The sequence below is a fragment of the Dermacentor variabilis genome, chromosome 4 (genome assembly GCF_050947875.1).
Source record: "Dermacentor variabilis isolate Ectoservices chromosome 4, ASM5094787v1, whole genome shotgun sequence".
NCBI classification, from domain to species: Eukaryota; Metazoa; Arthropoda; class Arachnida; order Ixodida; family Ixodidae; genus Dermacentor; species Dermacentor variabilis.
Genome location: NC_134571.1, coordinates 2,570,210 through 2,582,474, shown reverse-complemented (window position 1 = coordinate 2,582,474; position 12,265 = coordinate 2,570,210). Strand labels below are relative to the sequence as shown.

Sequence of the window (12,265 nt, the reverse complement as noted above, 5' to 3'; positions counted from 1 at the left end):
AATTCCAGTTTCGGCACAGGAGCAGTGATGTCCTTATGAATGTATTCTTTGGCTGCTTCCCTACTGAGCCTAAAGTTCGGCGCACCTCTGTTACAAAGCACTGTCTTCTTACAGACCAGTCAGCATAGCCTGTCCGCCACCACCCATACAGCATATTGCCTACAGAAAGAGAGGTGGTTAGGCACCAAGTTCAAGAATTTAAGAATGGTGATGAAATGCAGCCATTACATGTAGGCTGCCTTTATGCAGGCAAAAGATCAAGAATTTAAGGCAGGGTACAACTTCTTTTAATTTGTTCAGCGCCATTCAGTGTTCTGGTTAGCAACTCATCCCTGTTCTGAAGGTTTTGGAATTGGCTCGTGTATATATACGCACCTTCAGCACAAGGTCCCCAGGCTGTGCACTGACTGTGATGACCGAGTAGTAAGGCCGGTTGACAAAGATGGGTGCGTTGTCATTTGCGTCCATCACATGCACACGCAGAAGTGCGTGGGCAACTGCCCGTGCTGAGCTTGCCTCTAGAGCTAGCTCATGGAGAGCCTGCTTCTCCCGGTCAAGCGGTGCCAGGCAACGCACCAGGCCTGAGTGGGCACCCACAGCAAAGTGGTCGCTCGGTGTGAGCAGTGAAAACTGCACGGGCTCCCCAACAGCTGCACCAAGCAAGGACAAGAGCAGCACACGCTGCTCTGCTGGCTCGTTCTCACGTACGGCTGCCTCCCAGAGCGGCCGCACAAAGCGCAGGTGGCCCACATTAGCACGGCCAATAGACACCATCACCAAGGTGGCCGTCTCAGAGCGACCGTCAGATGCCGAAATCACCAGGCGGTAGAGCCCCTGCAACCCACTGGGTTCCCGCACCACAACCTCACCAGTGTCTGGTCGCACCTGCACATTGGCAAGTCATAGCGTTTGTCAGAGGTGCACACAATTTACTCCTGTTTTACGAGTAGAAGTGCTACTTGGCATACAAAATTGCTGCAAAAACATGGACAAATTTTAAATAAATATTTTCTTCTGATTCTTCTTTTTTTGCCAATCAAGCTATGGGTTTTTTAAGGTTCTTTAAGCTATTTAAGGTTCCTCGGTGGATGAGTAAAGTGAACCGTATGTGCAATTTAGCATAATTCATATTCTAAACACCATTTGCTGGTGTGGTCCGTGCTGCTAATACCATGGGGAAAAGAAATTAGAGGGGTCTTAAAACAAAACTTTTGTCATCACCCCTCCCCACTACCTACACCATCGCCATGATAAGGGGCCTCAATTCCAAAAATGTGCTGGCCAAATCATTAATCACCCTATTTTCTACGATTCTGAAGCCATCTTTCTCTATAACATGGTCCCAAAAATTGCTTGCACATAACAATCAAATATTAAACCTGAAACCACATGTCATGTTCCCATGCCAGAAGAATTACAGTGAAAGAGAAGAAAAGAAATAACAGCAAGGTGTGCTGAATCGAAACAGAGAAGAACCACAAAAAGAGTTGGCAACGCAGTGCGTAACGTGGCAGACGTGTCTATAGCTGTGCCCTGGGGAGAGGAGCAGGTGGTGGCTTAGAAGGCTTGGCTTGCAGAGAAGACCCACTGGCAATGCACCAGTTTGGTGTCCTCCTAGAGTACCGCAACGGTGCATCATGGTACCTAGCCTGGCTCCTACTACCAGTCTCACTCTGATGGCCAGTCCAGGTTATATTCAACTCATTACCACACACCGGGCCCATTCTGTGTTACAGCACAGTCACACAACTACCAGCCCAGTCTTGTGTCATGGTTGCAAGCCTACACTTTATTCAACCCATTACCACACACCCTACCCCATTATGTGCTAGGGCATAGTTCCACGATTACCAGCCTCACCTTGTGACATGGTGGCCAGCCTAGGCTTTGTTCAACCCATTACCACACGCTGGGCTCCGTCCTGACGGATATGCAGGTGCAATGTCTGTTTGTTTAAGGCTGTGCTTTACTAGGCTTTAGCTACTTAATTATAAATGTTTGCCCACACAAACACAGCTTGTCTCTGTCTGTCTCCAGTCTGCATGTGTGATACCCCATTTGTGGCATCTGACACCAGCAAGTGTCATTGCAAGCAAGTGTCATTGCCATTGTCATCATAAGTGATGAAAGCAGCACTTGGCCTTTCGGAACAAGAAAAATTGCAGTTTGGAGCAGAAAAATATGCTTTTATACTAGTAACATATTGCTCTGGTACAAATCGTAAGCTGTGTATGCAAATAATGAAAAAGGACACTATAATACTTCATATTTTTTTAAAGATTGCATTCATTATTCAATGCATATTGCACTAAGATGAAATTTGTCTTCTTTTTTTCTCAGATTGCTATTCTGTTTTTAACGTGTTAGCATTATTAGGAGATTTAATTTACACCCTTTCCACGGGCTCTGTCTGTCTGTCCATCCGTCCGTCCGTCTGTGTGCGTGCATACATAAGCATAAAAGTATGTATATACATATGAATGTATACATCTATATATACATCTGTTTGTATCTATCTATGTTTGGCTGTATCTAACCATTTTTCCACATGCCTAGGTCACGGTTACAAGGTACAACTGCAATTATTGTATCTGATACAATACATTCCATTTGTATCTTAAGATACTTCACGAATTTCTTATTATAGATTTACATAATACAGCAGCATATGCACAAAAATGCTTGCTTGGAGATTTCTTAACTCTGACCAACCATATTTAATCTGAATGAAATGTCTTTTAGTCTGTTAGTACCTCAAAATTTGTCTTTCTGGCTCAAAGTATAATATTGTTACGGTGAAGTGAAGGAAGAATTTGAATCGGACTAGAGGAAGATGAAGTCTGGCAGTTGCCTGAACGCCATATATGCCATTTCTAAATATACATTATTTTACACTTGTGGGCCTGCTTTCTTCCTGCAACATTTTGGTGGAAGGTGCAGGGTACAATCATGGAACTTTGCAGCGGACGTCGTCTACCAGCTGCCACAATGGCAAATCAACCGACACAAGCGACGCCTCAGCAGCCCGTGCCAACGGTCATCCTCACCCATCCACGGGACCCGGGGACATTTTGTGGCACGGACAACGCCGACGTCGAGGACTGGCTTATGATGTACGAGCGAGTGTGCGACAACAACAGGTGGGATCCAACAATGATGCTAGCAAACGTGATATTTTATCTGAGGGGAACTGCGAAGCAATCGTACGACACACATGAAGCTGACCTAAAGAGCTGGGATGTCTGCAAAGAAAAAATGCGAGACCTGTTTGGCAGACCTGTCGGTCGTCAGCTGGCAGAAAAAAAAAAAAAAAAAGAACTTGCGTGCTGCGCTCAGACATTCACAGAATCCTATGTCGTGTACATACAGGATGTGCTGGCCCTGTGTTGCAAGGCTGATGACAACATGACCGAGGCAGACAAGATTGGTCATATACTGAAAGGTATTGCAGACGATGCCTTCAATCTCCTGATGTGTAAGGATTGTGCCACTGTGGATGCAATTATAAAGGAATGCTGGCACTTCGAACAAGCGAACGGCCGCTGCGTCGCTCAATACCGCCGCAACATCTTGCGAAGACCCACCACTTTTCGTTCAGCCCACAGGACCGGAAGAAATAACACGCATCATTCGCCGTGAGCTTGAAGCCATGGCCCCAGCTCCAGTTCATTCAGACTGTTGGGAAAGTGTACCCGCTATCTCCCTTATACAAGCGATCGTTAGGGAGGAAATAGCAAGTTTGGGCATTCCCTCTTCCTGCTCGGTCCGCCATACAAACACCTACCAGATTTCTCCAGCCGCTCGCTCCCAGACACAAAGCTTTCCGCCACTCCGTCGCAACCCAGCTGACTGGTGCACAGTGGATGATAAACCCATCTGTTTTAATTGTGCTGGTAATGGACACATCGCCCGTCATTGCTGCAACCACTGGTCGTCGCCTCATCAGTGGTCGTCTCCGAGGCACTACCGCCAAGTACCAGACAATCGTACTTTCTCGCCCTATACGCTGACTAGGAACATCAACGCCGACAGTGCTCCACCAAGATCCAGCCGCTCCCCATCTCCGCAAGGTCATAGGTCCCGTTCGCCTCTCGTTCACCGCTCTTCATCCCCTTCTGCAACCGGTCGCTTCGCTTCGGGAAACTAGGCGGTGCAGCTCCCAGAGGTGAAGCTGCAACTTCGACCCGGCCCACAAATCCTCTGTTGACCCTACCTACATGTGGAAACCTACTGGACATTGAAGTTGATGGCGTTCCTGCTAGATCTCTCGTTGATACAGGAGTGCAGCTTTCAGTTATGAGCGCTGCTCTTCGCCGAAGGCTCAAAAAGGTTCTGACACCCGCCGTACCGTGCACTGTGCGAGTCGCCGATGGAAGTACTTCACCTGTCCTTGGAATGTGCACAGCATGTGTGACCATTGGGGCCATTATACCGTTGTTCTATTTATCGTCCTTCAACACTGTCCACACGACCTAATTCTCGGCCTCGACTTCCTTTCAAAACACTCTGCCCAAATTGACTGCTCCGCAGGTGTTGTACAGTTGGATCTGCCGCTTCCTGCTGATGCAACCACTTGTGCTTCACACGGCTTATGTTCTGCTGAGTTTGCAAGGCTGTCTCCACAGGGGGCTACAAACGTCCTCCTGGCGCCCTGTCCTCCCGTACCTGATGGCGAGTATGTCGTGTCGCCGCTTACTGATGTGGTTTTGTCGCGCAATATTGCCCTGCCGAGCACCTTAATCCGGATCTGCGAAAACTGCACTTGCGTGCCAATCCTCAATTTTGGATTTTCGTTGCATGTGTTTGCACACGGTATCGCCATAGCGCATGTCACTCCTTTGGGAGAATTTGAGGTTTTTTCTCTGACCTCTGAATCCTTCCTCAGTACCAACGGATCTCTGTCACCCACTCCTCCGTATTCGACGCCAGCAGACAATGTTTCTAAGATGATCGCCCCTGACCTTCCTTCCGAGCAAACAACAGCTCTTCGTCACTTCCTGTCATCTTATCGGGACATCTTTGACTTGGATAACCGTCCACTTGGCCAGACATCTGTTGTCACGCATCGCATGAACACTAGTGACGCCAGCCCCATTCATAGGCGGCCATATCGTGTCTCCGCAACAGAAAGGGCCATCATACAGAAAGAGGTAGACAGGATGATGGACAAGGACATCATTGAACCTTCCAGTAGCCCGTGGGCATCACCGGTTGTCTTAGCAAAGAAAAAAGACAACTCGTGGTACTTCTGCGTTGACTACCGTCACCTCAACAGCATAACAAAGAAGGATATTTATCCCCTGCCTCGCATTGACGACGCTCTTCACTGCCTTCAAGGATCCCAATACTTTGCATCAATTGACCTCCGCTCCGGCTATTGGCAGATTAGCGTTGATGAGATGGACCGCGAGAAAACTGCCTTCGTCACACCGGACGGTCTGTACCAATTTAAAGTCATGCCCTTTGGATTATGCAATGCACCAGCTACATTCGAGCGCATGATGGACTCTTTCTTGCACAGCTACATGCCTCTGTTACCTCGATGATGTGATTGTGTTTTCGCCGAACTTTGAGAGCCACCTGCGACGCCTCACAACCATGCTCTCCGTGTTTCGCAGGGCTGGCCTTCATCTTAACTCCTCCAAGTGCCATTTCGGTCACCGTGAAATTAACATGCTCGCCTCCCCCCCCCCTATCTTGTAAACGCCGCCGGAATCCAACCTGATCCACAGAAAGTTCACGCCGTGCGAAATTTTCCTGTACCTTGTTCAACAAGCAATGTCCGTAGTTTTCTGGGCTTATGCTTTTATTTCCGGCGATTTGTGAAAAATTTTGCCGACATCGCTCACCCTCTCACTGACATTCTTAAGAAAGACGTCTCTTTCTCTTGGGGACCACTGCAGGAGAAAGCCTTCTCTACCCTGATTGATCAGCTTACAACTTCCCCAATTCTGTCACGCTTTGACCCTTCTGCACCCACTGAAGTACGAACTGACGCAAGTGGTCATGGCATCGGCGCTGTCCTCGCTCAGCGTCAACAGGGCCAAGACTGTGTCATCGCTTACACTAGCCGCCTTCTTTCTACGCCCGAGCGAAATTACTTCATTACTGAGAGAGAATGTCTCGCGCTCGTATGGGTGGTCGCGAAATTTCGACCGTACCTTTTCGGTCAAAGCTTCTGCGTCGTAACCAATCATCACACCCTCTGCTGGCTCTCCTCTTTGAAGGAGCCAACTGGACGACTTGCACGTTGGGAATTGCATCTACAAGAATATACATTTTCTATTATGTATAAGTCAGGGCGCCTGCATAAAGACGCCGACTGCCTGTCCCACAATCTCATGGATCAACCGGACGATACTGACGCAGACTCGGACATGAGTGTTCTATCCCTCTCCAGCTTCCTCCATATTGGCGACGAGCAGCGCAAAGATCCTGTTCTTTGAACACTTATGGAATGCCTAAGCTCCTCGCCCAATGATCTGTCCCTTCGGATGTTCACCTTGCGCGATGGAACTTTATACCGTCGCAGCGTTCGTCCTCACAGCCCGGAGTTCCTCCTAGTCGTTCCCAAGCACCTTCGACTCGCCGTGCTCCAGCAACTTCACGACGCTCCTACTGCTGGACATCTGGGCATCACTCGTACTTACGACCACCTGCGGTGCCGCTTCTTCTGGCCCGGCATTTGTCGCTCTGTGCGCCGTTATGTCGCTTCTTGCGACCTGTGTCAGCACCGGAAGACACCTGCTATGCCTCCCGCTGGTTTGCTTCAACCAATTGATATACCCTTGAGGTCGTGGCCAAGGAGGCCTCGACCTCCTTGGCCTTTCTAATTTCCATCAAAGGAAAGAAATGGATTGCTGTAGCAACCGATTATGCCACGAGATATGCCATCGCACGAGCGCTGCCAACCAGCTGCGCTGCAGATGTCGCCGACTTCTTACTATACGACGTCATCCTGCACCACGGCGCCCCTCGCCAGTTGCTGACGGATTGCGGCCGCTACTTTCTATCGAAGGTCGTCGGTGATCTGCTCCGCTCCTGTTCTACAGGACACCAGATTGCTACGGTGTACCACCCTCAAACGAACGGCCTCATCGAGCGACTCAACCGCACGCTAACTGAAGTGCTCGCCATGTACGTTTCCGACGATCACCGCGACTGGGACGTCGCTTTACCATACATCACTTTCGCATACAACTCGTCCCGTCAAGACACTGCCAGATTTTCGCCATTTTACCTTTTGCATGGCCGCAACTCCACCTTGCCCTTAGACACGTTGCTACCTTCCGCAGTACAATCACCCAGCACTAGTTACGCTCGTGATGCTATTGACTCACAGTCTCGCAAGTTTCTCAAAAGTAACGCTACGACCTTCGGCACCGAGACCACCATTTTTCACCTGGTTCCTTTGTCCTTCTCTAGACACCTTCACGTCGTGTCGGTTTGTCTGAAAAACTACTTTCCCGTTATTCTGGTCCGTACCAGACCTTACGCCAGCTGTCCGACGTGACATACAAGATCACCCCAGTCGATCAGCCTTCAGTGCCTCCTTAACGTAACCAGCGATGTTGTCCACGTCGCCAGGCTCAAGCCCTATGTCCCCCAATTAAGTGCCATTGCCTGAACGCCATATACACCATTTGTAAATATACATTATTTTACACTCGTGGGCCTGCTTTCTTCCTGCAACAATATTTTCATTCCGAAATAAATTATTGAGGCTGCTTTAGCTGCTTAACGTGAAAACTCTTTATACGCAGCGCTGTCAGAGGTTCTTGCTTGTTGCTTTTGTAACTGATGGGATTCGCTGCTCTGCTTGCTGACAAGCTAGCGGATTGCCATCTAATTACAAGAACGTCAATAAGCCTCAGCCCGATGGCACAATTACTGCAATACCTTGTCTGTAAATGTGTTACCATATATGCAATACCGTATCACTGGAAAGGTATACAGCAGCAAGAACACTGGTAGTGACATTTTTTCAAATTGTGTATACAGAGAGCACATAAAGCTTCAATGACCTTTCATATTCTACTTATCTGATGATGTAAAGCATTCGTTAGCTACATACTGATGCCGCACGCATTGACGTATGCAGCGCAGTACAGTGGCTAGGAGCAAGTGTCATGGCGCCAACCCAACTAAAAGCAAAACATAAAGAGAAGGTTGGCTGCACGCAGACGTTTGTGCTTGTTTTTACAGAGACAGTGCTCTGCTCCATCAATAGGGTCATGCAGAGCTCATTGCCTGCCCTCACTGGAGGGCTCTGGCAGAAAGATAAAAGAATGTTGCTGCCTTTACTTTTATTCAGGTGGCTTAGTAGCAGCAGTATCATCATGAGACGTAAAGTTCAGCCAACATTTATAGTTTCGCAGGGTGTTGTGATAGCAGTAACTTGATACACAATACATTCTTTCATGTAACAGAAATACAGATACTGATACACGTCTTCAGAGACGTATCATGATATAGATACAAGATACCCAAAAAGCATCTAAGATAGTATCTAAGATACATGTATCTTCAATACTGCCCAGCACTGCACCTTTCATACGCTAATGCCTGCTAGCCAAATTGCTACCTATAAAATGTGTGCTGCACCACTGCTCTTCTCCTAAATGGGGGGAGCCGTCTAGTAGCCATCGTCATCCTCCTCGGCCGCTTTTTATATATTGCCGCGCATGAGATGGCTCAGCTTCTTCGAATCCGGCATGTTGGGATGCGCGACGAAACAAACGAGACATGTCCTCGGCAAACATGGAGACACTTTCATTGGGCTTCTGAATGCGCAACTCGAGAAGTCGTCGTGCATTATCTCGGCGATCAGTGCTTCCGAAGGTGTCAAGTAGCCGACGGCAAAATTCGTCCCACGTTGTCAAATGTGCCTCGCGGTTTTGGAACCACGTCCTTGCGCTACCTTCAAGAGCGAAGTACACATTGGAATGCTTCTGGTCCGGGCGCCACTGATTGACCTTAGCTACGCGTTCGTACTAGTCCAGCCAGTCTTCGGCGTCTTTGTACGTATCACCGTGGAAGCTTGAGGGGACTAGATTGTTTTGGATAGTCACCTGTGTTGGACTTGCAATCGCCATTTCCTGAGTCGTTGAGGTCGCTGACGAAGTTCGTTGCAAGAGACCGAATTCCGGGCACAGACCTTGCAGGCGGCGGCTTGCACGGTGCACAGGTGTCTCGACGCGTGGATGATGTCTTGAAGGGCTGGACGCAGGGCTACTCACAGGAGTCGTCCCTATCATTAGGCGATGATGCGATACCCAGCACCTCCACCAGTGTCACGGCTCACTTGAGACAAGAGCGGAGAGCGTTACTTAATCTAGACAATTAGAACAAGCGTTCAGTTTTAGCTTCTTCTTCTCTAGCACGCTCGCTTGCACACACGAGGTTGTCGTCCTCGTCGTCAGCATGGTTGGGCACAGATGGCGTCGCGGCATTCTTGCGTTCCTTCTCGTGCTTCATGCTGCAAGGTCAGAAGAATAAAGAAAAAGTTTCTTTGGCTCCTGCCATTGGTCCGAACGGTTCTTAGGCCGTTCGCTCGCTGACTCGCACATTGTTGTAGTGAACGTAATCTCTGTCTCTATATATCCTCTTACACGAACTCAGTGCCCCAAGCTGTCTACTAGGCTTGAGCCACTAGATATGTGCTCTAGGTTGTGACGCCTTTGTGGTTGTCGCATCTTCATAATTCCCGCTTTTGTGAACAGGCTCATCATGCCAATGGCGTCAAACATCTTATGCCAACCTAGTGCCCAAGTTGTCAAATAGCTTGGGCCACAAGTACGCGCACGTAGTCATGATGCTGCCATGGTCATTGCATTGTCATAATTCCAGCTTTGTCATGCGACTCTTGTCATGCTGTCATTGTCACATCATTGTTGTCATACAGTCATCATGCATTCTTCGTCATATTTTCGTAGTGATGCAGCTGGTGGTCATTCCATCATTGTCACTCCAAGCTTCAACATCTCCATTCTCATCATACCAACATTGTTGCTTGCCATACATTCATCGTCACACCATCGTCGTCATCCCATTGTCTACATACCATTGCAATGCCATTGTCGTCATTGCGTCGATGTCCCAGCCATAGTCATGCATTTGTGGTGATGCCAGATGCCATCGCCGTTGTGATCATTTCATCGTTGTCATCAAGCTTAGTAGTCTAATTATCATTATACGATGGCCTCTCATTCCCGATGCCGTTCATAAACACAAATCAGTCTCTTTTTGTAGCTTCAAGCAACCCGTCACAAGATTAGGCAGCTTGAGATTTGCTTGTGGGCACGGCGGATGGACGTGAAGGATAGAGGAAGGAACTTGCCATAACCCTCCTGATAAACCGTATATACTCGTGTAATAAACGCACTTTTTTTCCCAATATACTGAAGCTAAGTTGGAGGTGCGTTCAATTATACGGAGTAAATTTCATGGAAACATTTTCGAAACAGCAAAAATTGAAAAGTAGGATGGTAATGATTTGGAACAGGCATAACTTATCTTTGCAGTAAAAATACATGTACAGTGAAACCTCGTTAAACCATAGTCGGCCGGAGCTCAAAAAAGTATGTACAAAACGGTAGTACTGCTTGACCGAAATACCACGAGATTGCCCACTTACCTGTCAAAAACGGAACTCACAGAGAGTGCAATGAAAGGGGAAAAAAACATGCAGTATTTATTCACTTTGCGCGAGAAAAGTGTTATTTTCGTTTGATGCCGAGGCGGCCTAGCAGTGACGACAGTGGCCTCAAACTTACTGAAGCTGCGAGCCAGCTTTCCAGCTAGCCCTCTCTTCTCGACAAACACTCACATGGCAGATTCCTCATTGACATTACATATTCTCCATGCATGCACGCGGTAGCGCTGCAGAAGTCACGGGGCGCCTTTTTCATTGAGCGGCGCTGTTCTCGTCACGACGATTGCATTCATGAGGCTGACGTAACACACAGCTTCTACCCCTGTCGGACCTTAATTGCCCATGCTGTCCCCATCACTGTCGCTAGTTGACACTTCAGCAACAATAGAGGCAACAATGTCGAAAAGTCAAACCTTGTAGCCGACATCTCTTCGCGGTTGCAGCAGTGCCGCCAAGCAACTTTTTCGCATTCCAAATGCTGCACACCATAGTCAACAGCAGATCCCTGTCGCGTCCCAGCGCCGACTTCTTCGTGTCACGTTCAATAGCACGAACGATGTCTACCTTTTCTTCTATGCTGAGCACCCGGCGTCTTTTTTATTCGAGCTTCGGCATGACGCGAGTCCTTGGTTGCACAATTCCCCCCCCACACAATGCTCTCTCACAAAATAAAGAACATTCTCTGGCACGGCGCCGAAATTATGTTGATGTTGATGTGGCTTCACACGCAAAGGCACAGGGCGCTTGGAGGCCGTTGTTCCGATCTCTGAGGCCTGTTGTTCTGCCGGGCCACCTGATGAAGACGACGCACCACCGTGTTTGCACGACGAAAAGTGGAAACAGAACGTGTTAACCGATAAGTACGCAATAAGCTGGTACGGTTTATGCGGATACAAAACAGATGATGTTACATGGCCGCTAAGTTTGTGGATTTGACTTCACTACTTTTTAAATGAAACTACTGTTTAAGCAGGTACGGTTTAACAAGGTTTTACTGTATACTATTCGCAAGCCGTAACTTCCCTCCACATCGGAACCACCAGACCTGCCGTTCAGGTCGCTGGCCACTTCATCCACATCGTGGTTGCACCACAGAATAAATAACCAACGTGTCAGCTATGCGAAGTTGGCGCAGCCTAGGCCAATCGTGCACGGCAGAACTGAACACGCGCTCAGAACGGCGATCTCCGATTGCACCCTAGCTCATTCTCACAGCTGCTTCTGGCCATCTGCCGTTATCGCAAGCATCATGTTGAAGCGCACACCTATTTTGACAAGCATGCTGTGTGCGTCTCTTTCCTCGACTGTCCTGCTCATTGGCATATCAGAGTTTATTGGTGTCTGATCAGCATTTCCGTTTTGTCAGCTGTTTAACTCTCTGTCCCACAGCAGGTGTATATTTCAACTTAAGGCCCATCACACACATCGAAACCCAAGGCAGGCAGGAAAGCAAGCCATAGATAAGCTAATTCAACACTACGCCTGACCATGACCACTATGCTGATAATTGCCAGCTGCCGCTTCTTCAGTTACTCTCTCCCGTGTGCTGTGCCTGGCCGCGCACGCGTGTAAGGTACATAAATTGTCTATGTTGAAGAGAGCCAGTTGCGT

General features: G+C 48.4%; 1 protein-coding gene across 2 annotated transcripts in view; it reads right to left on the bottom strand.

The window, feature by feature from the left end:
• The window catches only part of LOC142578574 (fat-like cadherin-related tumor suppressor homolog), a 512,562-nt gene that overhangs the window by 327,692 nt on the left and 172,605 nt on the right, over positions 1-12,265 (bottom strand). For both annotated transcript variants that reach the window (XR_012827230.1, XM_075687953.1), the window contains exon 13: positions 376-885. Coding sequence is in view for 1 of the 2 variants with exons in the window: in XM_075687953.1 (XP_075544068.1) it covers positions 376-885 (510 nt within the window). In the remaining variant the exon portion in view is untranslated. The remainder of the gene's footprint in view (positions 1-375; positions 886-12,265) is intronic.